Source organism: Loxodonta africana, chromosome 19, assembly GCF_030014295.1.
Source record: "Loxodonta africana isolate mLoxAfr1 chromosome 19, mLoxAfr1.hap2, whole genome shotgun sequence".
Taxonomy (NCBI): domain Eukaryota; kingdom Metazoa; phylum Chordata; class Mammalia; order Proboscidea; family Elephantidae; genus Loxodonta; species Loxodonta africana.
Genome location: NC_087360.1, coordinates 43936466 through 43962190, shown reverse-complemented (window position 1 = coordinate 43962190; position 25725 = coordinate 43936466). Strand labels below are relative to the sequence as shown.

Here is a 25725-nt window from a genome sequence, read left to right as displayed (position 1 = left end):
GATAAAAACATTTGGAAACTACTGCTTTGGTAAAAATAACACCGTGAAATAACTTTTTGTGCCAACTGGATTCAACTTCAAGTTAAAAGTCTTTTCCCCTGAGGTTGGATGCTGTCATCTGGGATAAGGAGGAAGATTTTTAGGTAGAGGGAGAATGAAGTCAAATAGTGGACATAGAGGTTGTTTGATAACATTCTCATCTAAATTCTAGTGGTAACAGTGATAACTCCTTGTTGACTGTAAACTTGAAGGGTTCCATTAGAACTGCCAGTGAGTTAGAGGGAGAAGTAAGGAACTGGTGGGTCCTTGAGAAAAATGACCTGTAGAAGTCATGGCCTCCCTAGAGTTTTGGTGCTGAGTTGAGCTGCTTCTTGGAGCACCAACCTGTGTTCACCCCTGAATTCAAACTGTGGAGACCTAGGCCTTGATGGCTAATGTTGGCTGTATGTGGTGATTATTCTTTAGCCAAAATTGTGGGATGGAGAATTAAATTAAAATTATTTTCCTTTAAATAATTTAAAAGTTATTTGGGAAAACACAGACATATTCAGAAAGGAATAAAAATTACTCAGATCTTTTGGCGTATTTCTTTCAGTTCTATGGTTCCTGGCTTTTTTAATTTTAATTTTAAAATTATACTTTTTAAAAACTTGACAGTAAATTTTTTAGTTTTGGCGATATAGCGGCCTAGATAACCTAAAACCCCTGTTAATATAAATACCTAAAAATACTAAATAACATGTAGCAAACATTGTTTTCATTGTATAGTTGGGCCCATTAAAATGAGTAAGAGCATTCTCAGGAAGGGAGAACTAAAAATCAAAATGGTAAGCAAAGGAGCTGTTCTGGGTGGGATGTTGCCAACTTAATCATTTAGAGGCTTCGGTTTACCACTCATGTGAAAAGAATGAAGGACCTTTGGGCCTTTTAAAGGCAGGGAATTGGAACTGAGATCTCTGACCCATTGCCCCAGGAGGATGACAGGCAACTCGTTTATTTTAACCTGGGCTCTGGCAGGTAGGGGGGAAAAAGTATAGATTGAGAATTTTTAAATGTGAGTCTGGGCCTCCATGGGTTTGAGGACTCATGACTGTATGAAACTTAGACCTAGCCAATTTGGCAGAATAAGACCTAAAGCTGTTACAAAGAGACATTCCTTTACCTCAGGTCATATAGGATACTTACAGATAAAGCCTCATAGAAAATGAGTTTGGAATCAAAATTAACATCAAATGAGAAAACAGTCAACCATGGGCCAAGAGTTCACAGACATGACAAATAGTGAAGTTAGTTCTCTAAGAATTCCAGATAATAAAACCACTGGATAGACTACAACCAAAAAAAATCCAAACCTGTTGCTGTCAAGTCAATTCCGATTCATAGTGACCCTATAGGACAGAGTAGAACTGCCCTATGGCGTTTCTGAGGAGCGCCTGGTAGGTTTAAGATGTGCAGCCACCGCCCATCTGTCAGTGAGGGCTTGCATGTTGCTATGATGCTGAACAGATTTCAGTGGCGCTTCCAGACTAAGGTGGATGAGGAAGAAAGGTTTGGCAGTCTACTTCTGAAAATCAGTCAGTAAAAGTATTATGGATCACAAGGTCCAATCTGCAACTGAACATGGGGGTGGGGCAGGAATAGGCAGAGTTTCATTTGGTTGTATATAAGGTTGCTATGAGTCGGGGGTCAACTCGAAGACAACAACAAAAACAAAATGACTAAAGATATAAACAAATCACTGTGAAAAAGATAAGCACATTTGAAAAACCTAAATAGAACTACTAGGAATGAAAATTATAGTGATTAAAACTAAAATTTCAGTGAATGAGATAAAAAAAATAAGACATAGCTGAAGAAGAAATTAATGATAAATGTGAAGATCAATGTGAAGAAATTTCTGAGCAGGTATCACAAAGATGTAAAGAGATAAAAATAAGAAAGAGGTTAAAAGATATGGAAGATACAGGAGAAAGTCCAACACAAAACCACTAAGAGTACAAGAAGGGACAAATAGACAAAATGGGGGAGAGGGTACTTTATATTTGAAAAACGTAATGTGAAAATTTTCCAGACTTGGTATCTTTCTGAGCTTTGTGGTCCTTTGTGAGAAGACACTTAACAGAAGATGCTGTTTCTTTAATGATTATAGAATTATTTGGGTTCCTTGTTTCTTCATTTTCTTATTTTTTTCCCCAGACTTGTAAATTGTGACATATAATGCACATATACATAAAAGTTAAACGTGCAACTTAATTATTACACAACAACCCTTTACCATGGGTGGCCAGGACCCCAGAAGCTCCCTGTATGCCCCTTCCCAGTCATAGCCCCTTCCTACCCCCAGTGTTAATTACTATCATGGCTTTTATGGTAATCACTTCACTGTTTTTCTTTATACTTTTATCACTTAAGTATGCATTCCTAAACACTATAACTTAGTTTTGTTGTTTTAAATGTTTTTCCTTGTACTGTTTAAATAAACTTTAATTTTTGAATAGTTTTCGAATTACAGAAAGTTATGAAGCTAATACGGGATTCCTATGCAACCATCTCCAGTTTCCTGTTAACGTCTTAGCTTGGTACATTTGTCATAATCAGTGTATCAATATTGGTACATTATTATTACCAGTATTATTTCTGATTGTTATTGGCCTTTGTAGAGTCTCAACTCACATGGCTCATTCCATTTTCGTAACCTTTGATTGTGAGATCATATTATTTGGGACTTTATTTATGGAAATTCTTTGAGGCCTGGATTTAAGGATTTTTATTTGCTTCTTCCACGTGCCTGGGATCACTACCTACTTGAGACCTAAAGCTAAATTAGCATCTTGGGGCTTTTCAGGATTCCTAAGGCACTGGGTTGTTTTTTTTAAGTAACATAAACCTTGGTGGCATAGTGGTTAAGAGCTATGGCTGCTAACCAAAAGGCCTGCAGTTCGAATCCACTAGGTGCTCCTTGGAAACCCTGTGGGGCAGTTCTGCTCTGTGCTATAGGGTCGCTCTGAGTTAGAATCAACTCGACAGCAAGGGGTTGGTTTTTTTTTTTTGTTTTTGTTAAGTAACATAAATTCTCAAACACATGTGAGGTCTAGCTTGTGGTTGTAAATTCTCCACTTAGAGCTAAGTCAGAGATGGAAATGTTTCTTTAGCAGCTCTCTTTTGTGGGGCTTTCTTTAACCCATGCAGCTTTTCACTGGATTCCAGGGTTTCAGAAAGCCCCCAATCTGACTTCCCACATGTCTACACCCCATTAGAAAGTAGAACTCCTGGCTGTCTCATTGGATTCCGGCTTTTTTATTATTTTGGCTTCCAAGGATTTCGTTCACTTTATTGCAAGCTCAGCCATATATTTAAAGAGATTATTTGTAGGTTTTATCCTACATTTTCAGGTGTTCTGTACTGAGAGGGTTTTTATGAGATTTGGTTTGCCACTTTGCGTGTAATGGAGGGATTATATTATTATTAATTCTTTTCCAATTGCTTGAAATAGCCTTAGAATAATAATAATAAACCACATTATAACATGACCACTTTCCCATGTCTAAATATAATTTTCTTGAACAGTCTTTTAAACAGATGTGTAGTATTTTATAATTATTTAACTAGTCCCCTTTTGATGGGTACTTTCCGATATTTTGCTAGTAAAAACATTGTGGAAATAAGCAACTTTGTGCCTACATCTTGGTGTGCAACCAAGATAGATACTAGAGTAGAATTACTGAGACAAATAATAACATTTTAAGGCTTTTGATATCTGTTAAGTATGGGCCACTTTGAAAGAATAACCTTGACGATGTTTTAGATACGTGTATGGTAGGAAGAGAGCCCTGGGCTGGTGATCTGGCTTTGCTCCGACTCACTTTGTGAGTCCATGGAGCCACTGGGGTTCAGCGTCCCCTCTGTGGAAATGGAAGCATTGACGTGATTAAGCTGTAAGGTTGCTGCCATGTTTGCACCAGTGATTCTTACTCTGTAGTCTTTCTTCTCTGTGTCCAGGTGACCTCACGGTGGACTTTCCGGTGCCCAGGATGCCCTCAGGCCCTGTCACATGATGACTCCCACTTTCATGAGCGGCACAAATGTATCAACTTCTTTGTCAAGGTGTATGGCTATATGCCCCTACTGTACACTCAATTCAGGGTGGACTCTGTACTCTTCAAGACTCGCCTGCCCCACGACAAGACCAAGTGCTTCAAGTTCATCTAGGGGCATTGCAAGTTCTGGGGAGAGGATGGACAGTAAGGAAGATGACTCCTAAGGTTCTTAGGCATTGAAGGCCCTTGGGGACATCCACTGTGTAGGTGGCTCAGACCTACTGCTGGGAGAGGTGGCAGGAAGAGTGGAAAATAGCTGCCATTATCTTGAAGTTGGCCACACTGGGCCTAGGCAGATTCTGAACTGCTCCCACTTGTATCCTGGTCAGAAGACACTGGGGTTCCCTCCACAGGGCACTGACTGATAGCTTACACTGAGGACCACGGGGACTCTGGATAGTCACTCACTTAGTTCATAAGCCCAGGACAGCTGGTTTGTGGTTTTTAAATTCAATAATGACTATTATTATTTAAAAAGGAAAAAGTTTCAGATTTGCCATCAAGGCTTATTTATATATGTGTGTGTGTATATATGTGTATATATACACACATACATGTCTATATATATGTATGCACATACACACTCACATACACATACATATAAATATATATATTTTTTAGAGGGGATGGAGTTTGAAATTTTTGATTAGCTCACTAATGAGGGACCCATCAGGCTCCTTATGTTGTGTATTTCAGCAGAGATGGATCCTAGCCTTGGGTGACCTGGCTTATCCTTAAAGATCATCTCTTGTCCTCCCCAGGGGTATCTGTATGCAGAAACTTGAAAGAGCTGGACTTGGCCCTTTTATGGCGCCTTGGATGAGATAAGATCTGTTATGTTCCCCTTTCTGTTGCTAATCAGCAGTTTGTGACTCAGATTCTCTCATCTGGATCCTTGGGGAGGACCATACCTTTGTGAGCAACTGAGCTGCCTTTTGCTGGATTCAGTAGTTTTTGAGGATTCATCATTAGGCACTGCTTGTCCTGTACTTATCCCTGCATTCCCATTCTCTCCCTTGTGTGGAAAAGAGTGAGGAGGCAAAGAGTGAGGAAGGAATAAATCCTGAAGACAGCATTCTCAAATGAGTTTCTTTTGTTCGGGCCCTCCCATTTAAAAACAGGTTGCGATTTAGCTTCAGGCTTTCCTGAAGTGTTATCTCTTGAATAAGAGGACAGAAGAACTGTGGTCTGAAGTGGTCTGCAGGTTGACCTACTCTCTCTGGTGTAGGACAAGCCGGCATCCTTTGAGGATCCCCACTTGGCTGGCCGGGAAGTTTTACACCAAGGCACCTGCCTTAGGATTAATACCTTCCTCTCCACCTTTGTCTGGACCTACAATCCTTCGTTACCTGTAGTTTTTGGACTCCTAATGCCAGGTTGGAGTCCTGGTGGTGCACTGGTTAAGAGCTCGGTTGCTAACCAAAAGGTCGGCAGTTCAAAATCACCAGCCACTCCTTGGGAACCCTATAGGGCAGTTCTGCTCTGTCCTGTAGGGTCGCTATGAGCAGGAATTGACTTGACGGCAGTGGGTTTGGAATGCCAGTTTGGCCGCAGGACCTGGTTTGGTATGTGCTGGAAAAATGTGAGATGATATGATTTGCTAGGTAAGCTCAAATCCAGTTTTCTAATTCAACAGGCATTTATACCTCACATTACTGTGTTCCACTTCTGGTTTAAATTTCTATTATTTGGGCTGAAACTGAAATAAGCTAATTTTTTTGTGGTGGTGGTAAAGGAGTCAGGAAGGGAATTATGGCATTTTTCAAGGGTTTAGCACATGATTTCTACCATTTTTCCAAAGCCCAGTTTCTTTAAATGAAGTTGAATAGAAAGTTCTAGCAGCTGAACAAAAAGCTGAGGTCTGTCCTGGTCAAGCACATGCCTTAACAGCCAGTTCTGTGTTCCCTAGACCTTGACACCCTGTGCTTTTGTGTCTCGGGAGTACAATCTCCTCTAACTTGCCTGAATCAAATGCGTTTTCTTGAAGTACCATTTTGAAGCCTGGCTTTTTGCTGTTGTCACTACCCAGTGGTAGCTTTGGCTTGGCTCACAGGAACTCTCCTTATCGGCAGACAGGAGCAAGGCTGCTCCTAGGACGTGTGTCTCTCCAAAGGTTTCCATTGGCATCTTCTTGTAGCCCTCCTGCCTGAGGCAACTACCTACGAAATTTGGTTACATCTCAGTAACCTAGCAAAAAGGTCCAGATGTCCTGTATCCTGACTTTCTAATTACCCTTTCCTTGACTTCTGACTTTGTTCTTTTTAGCAGTCTTCTTCCCTCAAGGGAGCGGTGTTTTGAGCTATATATGTGGCTGCTATTTTATCTTATTTTAATGTCAGGAACTCATAAATTGACTTTCATTGGGACCTGGTGAGAAAGGATTGGTCTGTATGTTACGACCCTTAAGTAGAACCCAACTGTTGGGTCCTTGAATGTTATTGGTAGATCCATGAAAAGCTGAATGGTCTGAGGCTACTAATGACATGAAAGTGTGCTGCAGGGAGGGTTGTGATATAAGGATAGCACTGTTCGGCCTGAAAGGAACACTAAGTTGAAAGACAGCAAAGAGCAGGCTCTAGGGACACTGGCCCACATTCTTTAAGGACAGCCTACAGTAGTGAGAGGCTGAGCAGACGGACATTGCGTGCTGATTGGTTAGGTGCCCCTGAAGAATGACTGCCACTTTTTGCCAGGTGGATTAGGGTGAGTCCCAGTACCAAGTTTAGAATGCCTTTGATGCTGATCGCCATGGGCAACCCAGATGTCACCTGCATCTAACTGACACACCTGGAACATGAAAACAGCTCTGCCAACCCACATGGATTTCCTTGGCTGCACATGGGGTAAAAGACTCCTTGTTACCCAGTCTTTGCTCCCAGGGCCCAGACACATCCTTGTTCTCCAGTTAGCCAGTTTGCTTTTCACTGTGAAAGATCATCCACCTAAGTGATAGCTTCCTCAAGGTTCTCATCATGCCATTCTGAGCTTTTAGGCCCCTGGCAGTGGTTTTACATCAGATCTGGACTGCACCTCAAGCCATGGCCTGCTTACTGAGCTGACGAGGTTCTGCCTGGAGGCAGGAGCAGCCTGTCCAGCAGCTGCCTGGGTGTGCACTTAGGGAGCTCCTGGTTTGAAAGGCTACTGGTTTGAAGGGGGGAGCTCTTGGGTATCCATACCATATCCATCCAACCCACCCCTTTTCCAATCACAAGCACAATGGTCTTATGTTGGATTTTTGTAAAAAAAAAAAAATAAATAGAGACTTTAACTCAAGCAGCTTGGAGGTCTTTTGTGATTTTCTTCAGCAGGGACAGAAGAGACCTGAGAGAAGGTGACCGCCTGGTCCCAGGCAGCCACCAGTTCATGGCCAGTCTGGGACCGCTTCCAGCATAAGACTGTTGGCTGTGTGATTTTGTCCAGGCAGCAGCCTGTGTACCTGAACCTGGGGTGATGCTATGAACTGAACACAGATGAACTGGACACAGGCAGCCTTACCTGCATCCAGGTCTGAAATTAGTCGTTTTGGCTAGATCTGAGAGGATCTTAGGTGTCGTTTAAGTGATTTAAATGGGATGTGTGATGGCATGTGACACAGCATGCAAATTTTATTTTTTAATGGTAGCTTTAAAAATGTGTGTGGTGTGGTGGGGAGCTAGAGTGCATGCAGAGAAGAGGGCTGGCTTAGGATGCCCTGGTGTGGCCTGTATTCACATTAAGGCAGCTCACTAAAAGCACCTGCATCTAGCTAATGCTTCATAACTGTCAGAGCCCCATCTTTTTGGTGTCCTAGGTCTTAGAACCTCTGCTTAGAGCATCACAGCCATCCTCATGGAGAGCACTGCATCACGCGGTTTTGAGGAGCTAGATGGAGATGAGTTGCGGGTTGCTCTTCTGGGCTCTGCAGTTGGGAATTGAGTTTTTGCTGACAATCCTAAGAATGAAAAGGATCTCAACAGTCAGCGTCGCTCCTCAGTTGGGCCAGATGATTGAGCAGACTGCTGCTTTGGTCAGTGTTTTCCTCAGTTAGGGTGGGTGATGGATCAGACGGGTGATCTGGAAGGTTTGCAGTAGGTGATGGGGAGAGGATATCCTTAGGGTGGGAATTCCTATTTGGTCTGGAGTTTTTGTTGACAGCAACCTATTCATGCAGCTATCTGTCTGCTTGTTACAACTTGCCCTGGAACTGGAACAAGTTATATGAGGCTGTAGTCCTTAAGTGTCTTAATATGACTAAAGATATTTTTTAGTTCTGGTTTGGACTTAACAAGGTAAGCCAAAGTGGGAAATATTAGCTCTAGATACTGTTGTGACTCAAGTTGAAGGTTCTACAATGTTTACAAAAATACAGTTAAGAAGGATATCATGGTTAAGAGTATAGGCTCTGGAGTTAGATTGTGTGGATTCAAATTCTGGGTTCTCCATTAACTGTGGTTAGAAGCAAGTTACCTACAGTATTTTAAGCTATCATCTCATCTATAAAAGAGCAGAAATCATGCCTCCTTAAAGATCTGTTGAAAGTTAATATCTGTCTTTTACCATACCATACACTGTAATGGCTTATTGCTCTGCCTCCCACACCAGATTGTAACCTCCTTAAGAACAGAGCACATAATAGATGCTCAACAGTTTTTTTTTTTTTAAGGAATGAATGATTTGACAGAAATACTAATGGGGCTGCATAGAAATTATAGTTGCTGCAAGCTGATGTAGTCAGTACTGTAGTTCTTTTGAAATATTTTATTAATGTGGTATTACCAGGTAGTTTAAAGAAGCCTGGTACAAAATGGCTGAGAAGTCTTATATTCACTATTCTTTGTATTATTTAAATCTTCATTAGCAAAGAGGGATAAGAGTGCCAAAAAGAATGAAAGACTGGATTTCAGGAGGGATCATTAAAGTAGGGTGGGAAGCCCTGCCTGGGGCCCGGTTTGGTTTGCTATTTAATTTTACCTGTTTCCTTACCTGTTTTAATTGTTTTACCTTTCTCCATTTTTCTTTATATGTGTGAAAGGGTGCAAATCTGGTCATAGTGTAGGCTTATGTTAGGATTTTAACTACTTAAATTCTATTTATTTAAAACTACTGCCCCCAACATTTTATTACGAAGATCTTCAAACTTACAGCAAAGTGGAAAGAATTTCTATAGTGTAAGCCTACATACCTACCATCTAGATTTCACCATTAACATTTTATTGGACTTGCTTTATAGCTATCCATCTATCCATCCCTGTTGTTATCCTTTTACCCATTCTAGTTTTGGTGCATTTTAAAGTAAATTACTGACATCAGTGTACTTCTTTCTAAACACATGCACACACCTATCAATAACTAGGGTCAATATGTGTTTCCATATTTTTAATGTATTACTCAAATCCCTGTCACAATATAAAACATCACCATCAACCCAGAAGGTTCCCTCATGCTTCTTCCTATTCAGTCCCCACATCCACCCCCTAGAGATAACCAGTGTCTTGGTTTTTTCATCTTGAATTAATTCTTCCTGTTCTAGAATTTCATATAAAAGGTATCATACAATTTTTACTTTGTGTAAGGCTTTTACAACTCAGTGTAATGTTTTGGAGATTCATCCAGTGTTGTTGCATGCATTAATAATTTGTTCCTTTTTATTGCTGAGAAGTATTTTCTTGTATGAATATAACAGAGTTTGTCCATTCCAGTGATAGACACCTGGGCTGTTTCCAGTTTTTGGCTATTATGAATAAAAGCTGCTATGAATATTTACATAGAAGTCTTTTTGTGGACATATGTTTTTATTTCTCTTGGATAAATACCTAGGAGTGGAATTGTTGGGTGACAAAACAGGAAAAAAAAAAACAAACAACCATTGCTGTTGAGTCGATTCTGACTCATAGCGACCCTATAGGACAGAGCAGATCTGCCCCGTAGGGGTTCCAAGGAGTGCCTGGTAGATTCAAAATGCCAACCTTTTGGTTAGCAACTGAACTCTTAACCACTATGCCACCAGGATTTCCTTGTTGGGTGACAGGAGAGCTATATACGCGCACACACACACATAAATATATTTCTTATAAGAAACTACCAGATCTTTTTTCCAAAGTGACTGTACTGTTTGTACCATCAACAATGTTGAAGAGTTCCAGTTGTTCCATAGCCAACATATGGTGCTGTCAGTCTTTTTAATTTTAGCCATTCTAGTGGGGGGTGTAATGAAATCTCATTGTGGTTTTTATTTCCATTTCCCTGATGACTGATGATGTTAAGCACTTTTTCATGTGCTTATGCCATTTAGTATATTTCCTTTGTGAAATGTCTGTACAAATTTTTTTCATTAAAAATTTGAGTTGTCTTTTTATTGAGTTATTGCAGTTCTTTATCTTCGTTATTAGTCCTTTGTTAGAATATACGTTTTGTGAATATTTTTCCTCAATTAGTGGCCATCCTATCCATTTTCTTTATGAAATCTTCTGATGAGAAGTTTTTAATTATGATGAGATTTAGTTTTATAACTTTTTTTCTTTTTAGTTATTGCTTTCTGTAACCTAAGAAACCAGTACCTATCCCAGGCCATGAAGATATTCTCTTATATCTTTCACTAAAAGCTTTATGGTGTTAGCTTTTATATTTAGGTCTGCAACCCATCTACAATTAATATTTGTGTCTTGTGTGTGGCAGGAGTTAAGGTTTTTTTTTTTTTCTATATGAATAGTCATTTCAGGACCATTTGTTAAAAAGACTTTATAAGTGTGGGTCTATTTCTGAACTCTCTTTTCTGTTATGCTGATTTGTCAGTCCTTGGGACTACCCTGTCTTCATGTAGTTTTATGGTTAGTCTTGAAATAGTGTTTAAGTTCTACAACTCTGTTCATCTTTCTTAAGATTGCTTTGGACATTACAGTTGCTCCACAAAAAAAAAAAAAACCCACTGCCGCCGAGTCGATTATAGTTGCTAAGTATTTCTATATGAATTCTAGAATCAGTTTGTCAGTTTTTTAATAAAAATGCTGAGATTTTGACTGGGATTGTATTGAATTTGTAGATCACTGGGTAGAACTGAAATTTCAACAATACAGGCATACTTTGGAGATACTGTGGTTTCGGTTGCAGACTGCTGCAATAAAGCAAATGCTATAATAAAGTGAGTCACATGAACTTTTTGATTTCCCAGTGCATATTAAAGTTATGTTTACACTATACTGTAGTCTATTAAGTGTGCAGTAGCATTATGTCTAAAAAAATGTACATACCTTAATTAAATATTGCTAAAGAATGCTAACCATCATCTGAGCCTTCAGAGAGTCATGAATTTTTTGCTGGTGGAGGGTCTTGCCTTAATGTTGATGGCTGCTGACTGATACCAGGGTGGTGGTTGCTGAAGGTTAGGGTGGCTGTGGCAATTTCTTAAAATAAGACAACAATGAAGTCTGCTGCATAGATCAACTCTTTGTTTCATGAAAGATTTCCCTATAGCATGTGATGCTGGTTGATAGAATTTTACCCATAGTAGAACTGCTTTTAAAATTGGAGTCAATCCTCTCAAACCCTGCTGCTGCTCTATCAACTTAAGTTTATGTAATAGTCTAAATCCTTTGTTGTCATTTCAACAATGTTCACAGTGTCTTCAGCAGCATTAGATTCCATCTCAAGAAACCACTTTCTTTGCTCTTCCATAAGAAACAGCTCCTCACCTGTTAAAGTTTTATTGTTGGAGCAATTTAGTCACATCTTCAGGCTCCACTTCTAATTCTAGTTCTCTCACTCTTTGCACCATTATCTGCAGTTGCTTCCTCCACTGAAGTCTTAAATCCCTCAAAGTCATCCATGAGGGTTGGAATCAACTTCTTCCACACTCCTTATTTTGACCTCCTCCCATGAATCACAAATGTTAATGGCATGTAGAATGGTGACTCCTTTCCAGAAGGTTTTCAATTTACTTTGCCCAGATCCATCAGAAGAGTCATTATCTATGGCAGCTATAGCCTTACAAAATGTATTTCTTAAATAACATGATGTAAAAGTTGAAATTACTCCTTGATCCATGGGCTGCAGAACGGATGCTGTGTTAGCAGGCATGAGAACAATATTAATCTCCTTGTACACCTCCATCAGAGCTCTTGTACTGTCAATGGTCAGTAATATTTTGAATCTTTTTTTCTGAGCAGTAGGTCTCAACAGTGGGCTTAAAATATTCAGTAAACCATGCTGTAAACAGATGTGCTGTCATCCAGACCTTGTTGTTCAATTTATAGAGCACAGGCAGAGTAGACTTAGCATAATTCTTAAGAGTCCTAGGATTTTTGGAATGGGAAATGAGCATTGGCTTCAACTTAAAGTCACCAGCTGCATTAGCCCCTAACAAGGGAGTCAGCCTGTCCTTTGAAACTTTGAAGCCGGGCATTGCCTCCTCTCTAGCTATGAAAGTCCTATGGCATCTTTTTCCAGTATGGCATTGCGTCACCCACACTGGGAATCTGTGGTTTAGTGTGGCCCCCTTCATCAGTTACCTTAGGTAGATCTTCGGGATGACTTGCTGTGGCTTTTACGTCAGCACTTGCTGCTTCACCTTGCACTTTCATGTTATGGAGACGGCTTCTTGCCTTAAACCTCATGAACCAACCTCTGCTAGCTTCAGACTTTTCTTCTGCAGCTTCCTCACCTCTCTCAGCCTTCATAAAATTGAAAAGAGTTCGGGCCTTGCTCTGGATTAAGCTTTGGTTTAGGGGATGTTGTGGCTGGCTTGATCTTCTATGCAGACCACTCAGAATTTCTCCCTATCAGCAATAAGGCTGTTTTGCTTTCTTATCATTCGTGTGTTCAGTGAAGCAGCACTTTTAATTTCCTGCAAGAACTTTCCCTTTGCATTTACAACTTGGCTGTTCGATGCAAGAGGCCTAGCTTTTGGCCTGTGATGAAAAAATGTGAAATATTGCAAGAATTACCAAAATGTCATAGAGACATGAAGTGAGGACATGTTGTTGGAAAAATGGTGCCAACAAACTTGCTTGAAGCAGGGTTGTCACAAACCTTCAATTTGTAAAAAACGCAGTATCTGCGAAGTATAATAAAGCAAAGCTCAATAAAATGAGGTATGCCTGTATTGAGTCTTCTAATCCGTGAAGATGGTGAACATGATATATTTTTCCATTTATTCAGGTCTTCTTTGTTAGCCATGTTTTCAGATTTTTAGTGTGAAGATCTTACACTAAAATTTTTTGATAAGTTTATGCCTATTTTGTTTTTTACACTATTATGAAAGGAATTGCTTTTAAAAAAACTACATTATCCAGTTTTTGCTGGTGTACAAAAAAAGTTAATTTTTATATATTAACCCTGTATTCTGCAATCTTGCTAAATTATTATAGTTGTTTTGTAGATTTCTTAAGATTTTCTATATAAACAATCTTGTCATCTGCAAATAGAGACTTTTTTAGTCCTCTTTCTTATCTTTGTTTTTCATATCCTTTTCCCCTCCCCTTATTGCAGGGACTAGGACTTCTAGTATAATGTTGAATAGAAGTAGTGTAGATAAGCATGCTTACCTTGTTCTCGATTTTGATCTTTAATATTTCACTGAGCTGTAGGTTTTTTGTAGGTGCATTTTATCAGATTGTGGAGTTCCCTTTTATTCCTAGTTTGTTGAGTTTTTAGATGCTGAATTTTGTCAGATGCTTTTTCTCCATCTATTGTAATGATCATAGAGGTTTCTACTTTATTATTATAGTGAATTATTCTAATTGGTTTTCAATTATTTAATTATCCCTGCATTTTGGGGACAAACTACTTGATCATGGCATATTATCCGGTATTGCTGGGTTCAGTTTGCTAATATTTTAAATATTTTTGCATCTATGCTCATGAAGGATATTTACCTTTAGTTTTCTTTTACTGTAATGTCTCTGTCAGGTTTTGATGTTAGGGATACGCTGGCCTCATAAAAAGAGTCTAGAAGTATTCTTTTCTCCTTTGTTTTTGATATTCTTGTTGGGTGCCATTGAGTTGATTCAGACTCTTGGCAACCCCGTCTAACAAGAGAACTGCCCCATAAGGTTTTCTAGGTTGTAATCTTTACAGGAGCAGATCACTAGGTCTTTATCCTGCAAAGCTGCTTGGTGGGTTTGAACCACCAATCTTTCAGTTAGCAGCTGAGTGCTTAAGTGTTTGTGCCATCAGGGCGTCTAATGATATATTAGGCTGCGTAATTCTTTGTTGTGGGGGCTGTCCTGTGTTTTGTTTGTTACTCTGGTGAATTAAAATCATCAGAGGCTGCACAATGCAGAGAATATAGTAAGCGCTTAATGGGTGTTGTTTGGAAGGTGCTTACTGATGATTGGAAAAGAGTGTTAAGTCAAAGTTCATTATTTTTGAAGTATGTGAACATTGCAATTAGTTACTAAAGAGTTATATTGAATAATCTAAAAAAGTGAACTTCTATTTCATTTGATAATGTGTTTTACTATATCTTACACAAATTAAAATTACTTTTTACTTGTGACTGATTTCATATTTATATGTCAGGAAGGCTTATAAATAGGTTAGAAATTATTACTGTGGTTTATCCTAGAGAAGGGTAAAGGGTAATTCCTACTAACACAAGAATTATTATTCAGGAGCTACATCTTCATTTTTTTTCCAGTGGCCTCAGATATCAAGATAAGAGATAAAAGAAACATTCTACATGTCCAATGATAAAATATGGGTAAAATAAAGTCATGATTGATGCTGGTTCTAGCCTCCAGCAAGATTAGAACATTTTTGGCTCAGTTCTACACTACTTATCTCCAGAATTGGAGTTGGTTATTTGTACCCTATTTTAGGTTCAAAGAAGAGTAAGGTTATTTACCTGTAACTCTGATGCAGTGAATCTGAAAAAATCAGACGTTACCTACCTTCCTACAGTGTAGCATGAAATGAAATGGCATTCAGTTCTCGACATGGCTGGTCTCAGGGCCAGAGAAAAGAAGTCTCCCACTTTCCTACCCACCAGCCTGTTTGGGTCATATTAATGTATCATCATACAGGCTTGGAGGTTTTTTGCTCTTGTTTCTGTTTCCACTTTACTATAGTTTGAAAAAGCAGAATCCTGAATGGGACAACCATGAGGGCCAAAAGCTTTAGCTCTCCCAGAATCAAGGAGAAAAATATTTACTACTTTTAGAAGAAAATAAATGGACTAAGAAACAGGCACAGATCCTCTTCCTGGGCAGCTCCTGATCTGTAATACTCACATGTGATGTTCATGGTAAGGCAGAAGCCACTTATTGGCTATGTATCTTTGGGAGTTACTTAACCTCTGTATCTCAGTTCCTCATTCAACACCTTGATTGCAGCCTTGTGGAAATATGATCCTGAGCTAGGAGGATCTAGCTAAGCCACACCAGATTTGCAACCCACAAAAACGATGAAATGATAAAACAGTTGTTTTAAGCCATTAAGTTTTGGAGTAATTTGTTATGCAACAATAGATACTTAATACAGCACTACCACTCCCAGTGCCGTTGAGTCGATTCCGACTACATAGACAAATAAAATTAGGGTACTCCTCACTAATCTTTAATGGCTTTTCAGTTACTACTTAGTCATTAGGATTTTGTTGGCATTGAGTAGAACTTTTTCTAGATGTCATGCTCTTCATCAGGTTGGTGTCAGAAGCCAGTGGGCTGCATTTCCAATGACAGCGCCATCCATCAGTGGTATAGCTACAGTTGTCAAAGGGAAGGTTCTGCTGTTTCTCCTGGTTCTACTACTAACTAACCTGGATTGGTATCCAAATATCTGAACTTCAAGTAGACTTATTGATAACTGCTCTCAAGTGGGTGGTGATGACTTCATTAAAATCTCCATAATCTCTAAATTATTCCCTATCCATCTGGTATTTACTAATTTGTATTTATGTACTATTTGTCTCTTTAGAAACCATCCTGCAAGGGATCAGTGCCTTAGGTCCTCCATCAAGCTCTTTAATAAGAGATCAAACGTTCAGAAGTCCAAGTTACTCCTAGACAGATCATTAGGAGAACATTGAAATAAAATGACCATTTGATTTCTTTTGAGCTTTATAGTGCCTCAGCATTTTTCAAAATGTTAAAATTAAAACAAAATTTAATTCTCTCGAAAGTTTTATTAGGGAGCATACCTACATGTGATGCATAGTTGTAATTCCCCTCCTCCTAAAAACAAAAAATCTTCATAGACATGGCATGTCAATTTCTTGTAAAGTCAGTCTTTTTCCTACTGTTGGGTCTTGTAATTCAGACATATCCAAAGAGACCTGCTTAAGCATTCCTGTGTCCAAGTCTGGCAAAGTTGGAGATGGCAAAAAGGAAGCTGCCTTTTGCATCCCTAATGAAGAACAACTAAGAATTCATTCCCATTCACAGATCATTCTAAGAGAGAGAACTGGCAATCAACTCTCCATAAAACTTTAGCAATTAGTTATATGCTGTATTGTTAGGTGCCATCAAGTCGGTTCTGACTGATGGTGACCCTGTGTACAACAGAGTGAAACACTGCCCGGTCCTGTGGCATCCTCCCAATTATTGCTATGTTTCAGCCCATTGTCAAAGCCACTGTGTCAATCCATCTTGTCGAGGGTCTTCTCTTCCTCTTTTTCACTGACCCTCTACTTGACCAAGCATGATGTCCTTCTCCAGGGACTGTTCCCTCCTGATAACATGTCCAGTGTAAGTATGACAAAGTCTTGCCATCTTCCCTTCTAAGGAGCATTCTGGTTGTACTTCTTCCAAGATAGAGCTGTTCGTTCTTCTTGCAGTCCATAGTATATTCAATATTCTTTGTCAACACCATAATTCAAGGCATCAGTTCTTCCTCGGTCTTCCTTATTCATTGTCCAGCTTTTGCATACATATGAGGTGATTGAAAATACCATGGTTTGGGTTCGGCGCACCTTAGTCTTCAAGGTGACATCATGAGCACAATTAAGTGTTCTGGAATTCTCATTCTTCACAATGTTATCTATAATTTGTTACGATCCACACAATCCAGTGCCTTTGCATAGTCAGCAAAACACACGTAAAACATCTTTCTGGTATTCTCTGCTTTCAGGCAAGATCCATCTGACATCAGCAGTGATATCCTTCGTTCCATGTCCTCTCCTGAATCTGGCTTGAATTTTTGGCAGTTCCCTGTCCATGTACTGCTGCAGCTGTTTTTGAATTATCTTCAGCAAAATTTTACTTGCATGTGATATTAATTATATTGTTCGATAATTTCCACATTCTCTTGGGTCACCTTTCTTTGGTATGGGCACAAATCAGCTCTCCAGGTAGCTGTCTTCCAGATTTCTTGGCACAGATGAGTGAGCTCTTCCAGTGTTGCATCTATTTGTTGACATCTCAACTTGTGTTCCGTCAATTCCTGGAGCCTTTTTTTCCACCAATGCCTTCAGTGCAGCTTGACTTCTTCCTTCAAGACCACTGGTTCTTGAGCATATGGTATCACATCACCCATTTGAATGTCAACAGTTCTTTTTGGTACAGTAACTTTGTATTCTTTCCATCTTCTTTTGATGCTTCCTGCGTCATTCAATATTTTTCCCATAGAATCCTTGAATATTGCAACTCGAGGATTAAATTTTTTTCTTCAATTCTTTCAGCTTGAGAAATGCTGAGCATGTTCTTTCCTCTTGGCTTTCTAACTCCAGGTCTTTGTACATTTCATTATAATACTTTGTCTTCTCCAGCCACCCTTTGAAATTTTCTTCAGCTTTTTTACTTCATCATTTCTTCCGTTCACTTTAACCTTTTCTTTATTCTGTCTTTTTAATGACTTTTTGCTTTCTTCATGTATGATGTCCTCCCACAACTTATCTGGCCTCTGGTCATTAGTGTTCAGTGTATCAAATCTATTCTTGAGATAGTCTCTAAATTCAGGTGGGTTATACTTAAGGTTGTACTTTAGTTCCATAGTAATTTTATGTGGTTCTTTGACCACTAAATCCCTTTGTGATGCTCCACTGTTAGCAGAATTGAAGGGTGGACTAAAGACTGAATTTCAACCAGTCTAAAAAGATGGTGAGAACACTAGGCTGAGCTGGGCCTGTTACCATAGTTCATCAGTTGAGACTTGGCCTCCCCTTTTCTCCCCCACATTTTAATACCTGCAATACTGGCATATGTTACAACTGACACTATCATAGAAGTAATCTGGTAAATATCTGTTTTAAACAACTCAGAGCAGCATTATGTCAAGTGCAGTAATTTTTTGTGAGGAGTTATTTTTCTCTAAAACCTTATCATTGCTAGTGGGTCCAGGGGTATCTGAGCTAAATGCTCTCCTAGCAGAGAATCCTGATGATGCGTGGGAAAGTTGGTGATGGGCAAAGATCAACTAGTGGAGCCTGAGCTAGTTGTTAGCTCTTAAGTTAGAGGCTGGTGTTATAAATTTATGTTAGTGTTTTTCAGAGACATAGCTCACGTAAGTTAAGCACCTTTTCATACAATTCAAGAAAAAACGTATTTTGGTTTTTAGAAACAGTGCTAGGCTATATGACTTAATGCTATGGTTTTTTTTGACGTGTATGCTGTTCTGTATATTTTCATATATTAAATCAATGTAAAAACTATGTTCAACAGTACAGATACTTGTATAAAAAATAAGTTTTATTAACCAAATGGTCTTACAATATAAAATACAGATAGATGGATTCATTTTCCTAATTTATTGGGATCATCTTTCTTTTTAAGTCCAACACTGATGGCAAGTAAATAAAACAAAATCAAAGACTAGTTCCCCAGCTGAGGCATGAGAAACTATGAAAAGCAAACATATGCCATGTAAGAAAACCAGTCAGTCATCTTTTACCTTCCCTTCCACTATTAGACTCTTGGAAAGCTGTATGTGTCACTTATGCTGCACCTCAGAGCTTATTGCATGACCACCCTGGCTACTCCAGAGACCCAGAAGTGGGAGGAAAATGAGTCTCAGGTTAAAGGGAAAGTTCTTGCCTGAAATAGTGCTAGGAATCCAGGCCAGGTGATGGTGGTCGTAACTTCAGGTTATTTCACTCAAGAGCCACTTCTTCGTTACTTAAGCAGAGATATCACAAAGACATCCAACAGCTTTCTGTCACCTTCTTCAGTTGACTTGTGCTGGGCAGCCATTGTGATGGGCTGCAGGATTTCACAGAAGTGGAAGTGGCTCAGATGCTCCATTTAGAACTTCTGTAAAAATTTGAGGACGAGATCCCGCAGTCGCACCCTGAGCATCTCGTCATTGTCACAAATGATATGAGTTGAATCTTCCTCAATTTGGATCAGTGTCTCTGCTTCCTGCAGCAGGACAATATGGCCCTTGGCTGTGTCTTCCACCTTAATATCACTGAAACCATGCTGCTCCAAATGAAAGAAAAAGAGAGATTGATGGGTATTCTAAAAAACAAGGGGCTGACTCAGAAGTAGGATAGTATTTCAGCAACTGAGCGTTCTAAAAATACTTCTTGGACTTAACTGAACTGAACATTCTAGGAAATGGCATTTTTGATACTCCTCAATACAGCTCTTCAGACTAGTAGTAGGGCCTACTACTACAGCAGTAGAAGTCAACTACAAGTTCATATACTTTAAAAGGTGCCCCAAACATGCATAATCTCATGCAACATGCAATAGAATATCTACAACCTGCTTAAGCTTTTTTGAATTACTTAAGGAGCACATCCAAGCACCTGTGTTCTAGGCTGTTCTATCATCAGTTTCAGTACCATGTCTGTGTTCCCTAGTAACAGAGCCCAGTCCTAGCTCTCAGCTGTTCTGAGCTCTCAAGAAAATGCTAACCCCGACAGCAAGACATCACTGACAGTGGGATTCGTGGGATTTGGCAAATCCCTCTCAAGGGAGAAGGAGATAAAGTAGCATAACAAATACCTCTCCAGCTATTTCTAATGCTGATTAAGGAATTTTCTTACAAATCAGACATATGGCTGAGAAAGAAGAAAAGAGGTGGAAAGAAGGCTGATTTGCCTGAAAGGGATACAAACAGGTAAAGGACACTGATCTGGGGAGGTGCTCCACATTTAGTTATAGAAAGCACATTTGTAGTTTTGGACAGTTACATTCCTCCTGCAGTAAGGAGATAAGGCAGAAATGGCAGAGGGGAACATTCAAAGTCAAGTCCTAGGGGTTAGTTCCTGGAGAAGCCAGGTCTTTCTGGGAAGGAAGTTGTTGGAAGTTTTTAAAAATATAAGTCAAGCTTGAGACTTGTCCATATTGACAAGACCACTTTCAGCTCATGAGGGAGGCAAATGCCAGTAAGTTCACCTACATCACATAGTATGTCTAAGAGAACTTGACAACTTGGCTCTTCTTTGGGGGTAAATGAAAAGATGAATGGAGAAAAAAATTGTAAGAGAACAAAAAGACTAATGGAGAAAAATTCTAATAAAGAAAAAGCATTTACTTTAAGATGTGAAAGAACTCAGTAATTGAGACACTTAGTTTGGACAAAAGGTAGTTACTAATAGTTTAACAGAAGAAAATCTCCTTTTCTGTAATTACTTATTGGAGTTAGCTCCAGTTCTTGGACAAAGCAGCATGAATATTATTTTTCGCTAACTCCTTCATATCAAGGATTCTATAATCCTAACACTAAAACAGTAGTCTCCATGGTCCTGTGACTGAAGCCAAAATTTAACTTTAACTAAATATAATCTAACAAAAAAATATATTTTTAAATTGTAGTCAAGGATAACTTCCACCGAGAAGTTATTAGGGGTGTAGGTGTAGGATGGACAGCTGGACAATGTTCTCCAAGATGCCCGCCCACTTCGTTCTCTCTTCCTATTCCATCTGGGAAGTGCTGGGCTAATTTCCCAAAGATCTAGCAGCACTGATGCCCTCTGCCCACACTGCCTGCCTCAATCCTGGCTCAGCCTAGACAGACCCACATCTCCTGTGAATAGGTGTGCTGACTGTTCTGACAGGAAGGGGTCTTCCTGTATGCAAGTGAGGCTCAAGGGGATGGGCCTTCCTCAGCCTGTCTTTTCCCATCCTGCCTAACCTGTCACATCTACATTTTTCAAGAGAAGCTTTTCCTCAATCCAGTTCCCATACGAAATAGGTTTGAAGAGGAATTTTTTCAGCTACCTAGTACTTGATGGTAAGGAAAGGGCTGGTAGAGAAACAAACACAGAAGGAGAGGGAGGACATTGTCTTCTCTCAACTCTGTTAATTTCTTCCCTGGCTCTGTTCCTGGCACGACCTTGGTCCAGGCAGATGCTGCAGGAGCAGTAGCTCAAGACAGTGGAGGCTAAGTAAGGCAGCAACATACATTCCTTGAAGCAAGGGTGTCCCAATGAGCACCAGAAAGGACAGCTTATATTCATTTAGACAGTATAAATTTAATTTGCTCACCTTCTCCAAGGTCTGCACAAACTGCTCCACAGGAATGGAGCCACTCAACAGAGGCTTCAAAACTTTGCAGTCTGGAATGTCATCGCTTACACGCTTTCTCTTCTTACCGCTTGTGGGCTGGGTGGACCTTGGAGGGGGCTAGAGCAGAAAGAAAATATGAATCTCATTAAAACTACATCTAGAGAAGCAGAGGTTAGGGCAGATCACATTTAGAACTTGAGTTGGCTGTTCCCTTAATGGGTCCTTCCTATCATGTGGGAATCTCTTCTCTGACAGAGGCCTGGAATCATCTGTGGTGTGCACATTCAGCAGGCACTAGAGTCCAAGTTCACTGTTAGTTAGGGGTTCCACCTGGAGCTCTTCACGATACAAATAAGCTAATGCCAATCTCTACCACATGCTACATCTTAGTTAGCTAAGATTTCTGCCTTTTATCAAGAAGCTTTAATTTTCAATCAGTTTAGCTCTGTATTTGCTAAATAACTTCTTAAAAATAAACTGTGCTGGCAACTGCAGCGATAGTAACAGCACAGTGGCTGAGGCCATCTGCTATAAGACCAGATTGATACGGGTTGAAATCCTAGCTCTGCTCTCTTCTGGCTGTGAAACCTTTGTCAAGAAACTGAAGGTCAAAAAAATAACCTGTAAGATGGTGATGATAGTAGAATCTTCTGAAGATTAAATAAGATAAGTATGTGTTCTGGGAGCTGGCTGGGATGCTATGACCGCAGTCAGATGGGGTTCTTCTAGACCCAGGAGGTTCATCGTAGATTCAAGCCCAGCCCACCCTCTGAAAGGATACCTGAAGAACGTGCTTGTTATCTTTAGTATGCAGCACAGCTGAAACTGTTGCCAAGGAAATGCCAGGCTTAATCTCCATGGGCACCAGAGAATCTGCAAGCTGAAAGTAGAGAAGGATTTCAGTAGGCTCACACTAAATTTGAGGGAAAACGGGTGCTGCAGCTGTGTTACCCAAAGTCAGGAGTTGTGAAGCAACATTGGGCTTTGGCTCCCCCTCCATGTGGAGCTCAGGGTGAATGGTGATATGCAAGGGTCAGCACACCAAGTTCAGCAAGCTGGTACCCACGTGCTCTGCCCAGCTACATGGGAAGGGTACCCATGGCTGAGTATTTGGTGCAGAACGGAATCTTGAAATTACCAGGTAAAGAATCATGAAGTTGAACTTTTACTGATTGCCATTATTCATTTTATTTTCTTCTGAATTTTTATTTATGTTATTGCTGTCTAAAATTGACCAAATAACTTTAAGAAAGGTGAAAAAAAATTTCAAATAAAAAATATATCAATCACACACACTGTATGCATCTCACAATAAAGAGGTAAGAGAAGACAGAGTAGTAGGGGGTGGTGATGGATAAACTGAGAACAGGAACAGTGACTGATTTCATTTTCCAAGTGGTATAGTATCTCTTGGGTGCTTTTCATGGAGACTTCTAGGTTATACAGCAGAGGTCATCCAAGGGCAACTAAATTTCAGTGCATGCTGGACTCCAGTTTGTTGGCCCACTCTGCTTCTCCCTTTTGTTAGTCAACCCACAAACAATGCCGACACCCTGTCAGAGCACTATGTATCTGAACTCCTGCAGCAGCCTCAAAATGGCCCACCTGTCTCTTGCCTCTATTCTGTCATATACTGGTTTCATGTGGCTTCCAGACAACTCTTAACTCTTTGATAGCATCTCTCAAAAACCTATAAGGGCTGCCCATTACTCAAAATACATATCAAGTATAGCCTTTTCATTCTGGCCTTTATGTCCCTCCACAGTCTGGCTGCCTTCTTCATCCTTAACACCTCTCCAGGTGGCTTGTGTCAGGTGGGAAGGACAGAGTTCTCTAATTCTTGGAAATCTGACTTCTCCCACAGGTAGAACACATTACAGCTTTTACCTGCAAGGCCATTCTCTTTCCCTAATACCTGAGTTTGATGTGCATCCTTTTCTATGCAACTTCAACCTCTCCCCACCCCAGATACTGGCCGTAATGTATGATCTTACTAGGAGCCCTAACACTCTGGTTTAGCTGCATATTGTTCTTACACAGAGACCCTCTACCCATCCAAGCCTTCTTTATTTAAAACCAAAATTAAATAAATATGCAAAATTCCATTTATGTAAACAAGAAGATTAATACCAAATGGGCAGAGGAAGCTGCTTAGGATACTTAAAAAAAGGGACTGGCAAATGGCCTATGACTATGAAGAAAATGTATGCAGTGTGAAATGTTGTTTACTGAGACAGGTGTGCTCCAGTCTCCTAGCAAGGCCAGTTCCTGTTAACTGTCTCCATCTGTATTCTTTTCCTTCTTACATGGCATTATTTCTGTCACAGATAATACTGACAAAACTTTAAAGCCAAAGAATTGGCTTGGGAGGTTTAGAGATGGCATTATGGGAACCAGGAAGGTGAGATCCTCTCCCTGGGCAGCCCATGAACCATGTCCAAGAAGACTCCTGGGAGGTGCGGCTCTTCACAGGGGTTGAAAATGTCAGGTGGCAGCTCAGCCAGAATGGAAATCTGCCCAGAGCCTCCAGCAACCACCTGCCACCCCAGGAAGAGAATTTCCCATTAGAACAGGCCTGTGAGGACTGACAGACATATTAGTCTCCTGGTTTGTACTGATGAGGACAAAAAAAAAAGGATGTATAAGGAAGCTGCAGAGGATGAATGATGTACTTTCCATTTAAGGATGCAACAAACATCCTTCAGTAGCAGCAAAACACAAAAAGCAGAATAAAATTTTTTATAAAATTGAGATGAAATTCTCAAAACATAAAACTAGCCATTTCAAAGTGAACAATTCAGTGGCGTTTAAATACATTCACAATGTGCAACCACCACCTCTACTTCCAAAACATTTTCATCAACCCAAAAGAAAACTGTACCCATTAAGCAGTCACTACCCATTCTTCCCTCCCCACAGCCTTTAGCAACCACTAACCACTAACCTGCTTTCTGTCTCTGTGGATTTATTACCTATCCGGGACATTTGTAATTGGAATCATACAATATGTGACCTTTCGTGTCTGGCTTCTTTTACTTAGCATAATGTTTAAGGTTCACTCATATTGTAGCATGTATCAGAACTTCATTCCTTTAGAAAGTTTTTTTTTTTAATTGTAGTAAAAATATATTTAACAACATATTTGCCATTTTCACCATTTTTTACATGTACAATTCAGTGACATTAATTACATTCATCATGTTGCTTCACTCCTTTTTATGGATGAATAATATGCCATTGTATGTATATATTCCATTTTGTTTATTCAGATTCATCTGCTGATGGACACAGGTTGTTTCCTCCTTTTGACTACTGTGAATAATGTTGCTATGAACATTGGTGTACTAGTATCTGCATTCCTGCTTTCAATCCTCTTGGGTAAGAGTGGAATACTAGGAATGGAATTGCTGGGTCATTTGATAATTCTGGAGCCCTGGTGGCGCTATGGTTAAGAGCTACGGCTACTGACCAGAAGGTCAGCAGTTCAAATCTACCAGCCACTCCTTGGAAACCTTATGGGGCAGTTCTACTCTGTCCTATAGGGTCGCTATGAGTAGGAATCGACTTGATGGCAATGGATTTTTTGTTGTTTGTTTGGTTTGATAACTCTATGTTTAACTTTTTGTGGAGTTACCAAACTTTTCCCATAGCAGTTGAACCATTTTACATTCCCACAGGCAATGTACAAGGGTTCCAATTTCTCCACATCCTCACCAACGCTTGTAAATTTCCATTTTTTTTGATTATTGCCAGTCAGTAAGATTTTAACCCATTCATTTCACACATGCATTTTCCAGGAAAAACCAAATGAAACTTTTAGCTCTATTTTACATTGTACTTTAACAATGATGGAAACCTCTACCCTTGTATAGAGTGGAATCAACAGAAAACTATCAGTGAGAACAATCCAGAGATCTGTTGTGCTTAGCTTCAGTGTTTTAGCCTTGCAGTTGTGGGAGGTCATGGAGGAGAAAGTGAAGGTGATGACACCAAACCAAAATCAAACCCATTGCCACTGAGTCAGTTCCAACTCATAGTGACCCTATAGGACAGAGTAGAACTGCCCCATAGACTTTCTAAGGAGCAGCCGGTGGATTCAAACTGCTGACCTTCTGGTTAGTAGCGGTGCTCTGAACCACTGTGCCGCCAGGGCTCCAGTGATGACACTGTTAATAGATGAACATCAGTGTAAAAAACTTTCCCGCTTACTTACTATATGCAATTTCTTGGAACTGATTATATTTCTTGAGGGAGAGCCAATTTAT

General features: G+C 39.8%; 2 protein-coding genes across 11 annotated transcripts in view; one reads left to right on the top strand and one right to left on the bottom strand.

Annotated features, from left to right (window-relative positions):
* Nucleotides 1-9407, top strand: part of EXTL3 (exostosin like glycosyltransferase 3) — an 83047-nt gene extending 73640 nt beyond the window's left edge. For both annotated transcript variants that reach the window (XM_010592339.3, XM_003412456.4), the window contains exon 7: nucleotides 4000-9407. In XM_010592339.3, coding sequence (XP_010590641.1) covers nucleotides 4000-4209 — 210 coding nt within the window. In that variant the 3' untranslated portion in view covers nucleotides 4210-9407. The remainder of the gene's footprint in view (nucleotides 1-3999) is intronic.
* The window catches only part of INTS9 (integrator complex subunit 9), a 166014-nt gene continuing 147626 nt past the window's right edge, over nucleotides 7338-25725 (bottom strand). For all 9 annotated transcript variants that reach the window (XM_064271902.1, XM_064271905.1, XM_010592337.3 and 6 more), the window contains 3 exons: nucleotides 22242-22340; nucleotides 21440-21577; nucleotides 7338-19423 (listed from right to left, as the gene is read on the bottom strand). In XM_064271902.1, coding sequence (XP_064127972.1) covers nucleotides 19247-19423; nucleotides 21440-21577; nucleotides 22242-22340 — 414 coding nt within the window. In that variant the 3' untranslated portion in view covers nucleotides 7338-19246. The remainder of the gene's footprint in view (nucleotides 19424-21439; nucleotides 21578-22241; nucleotides 22341-25725) is intronic.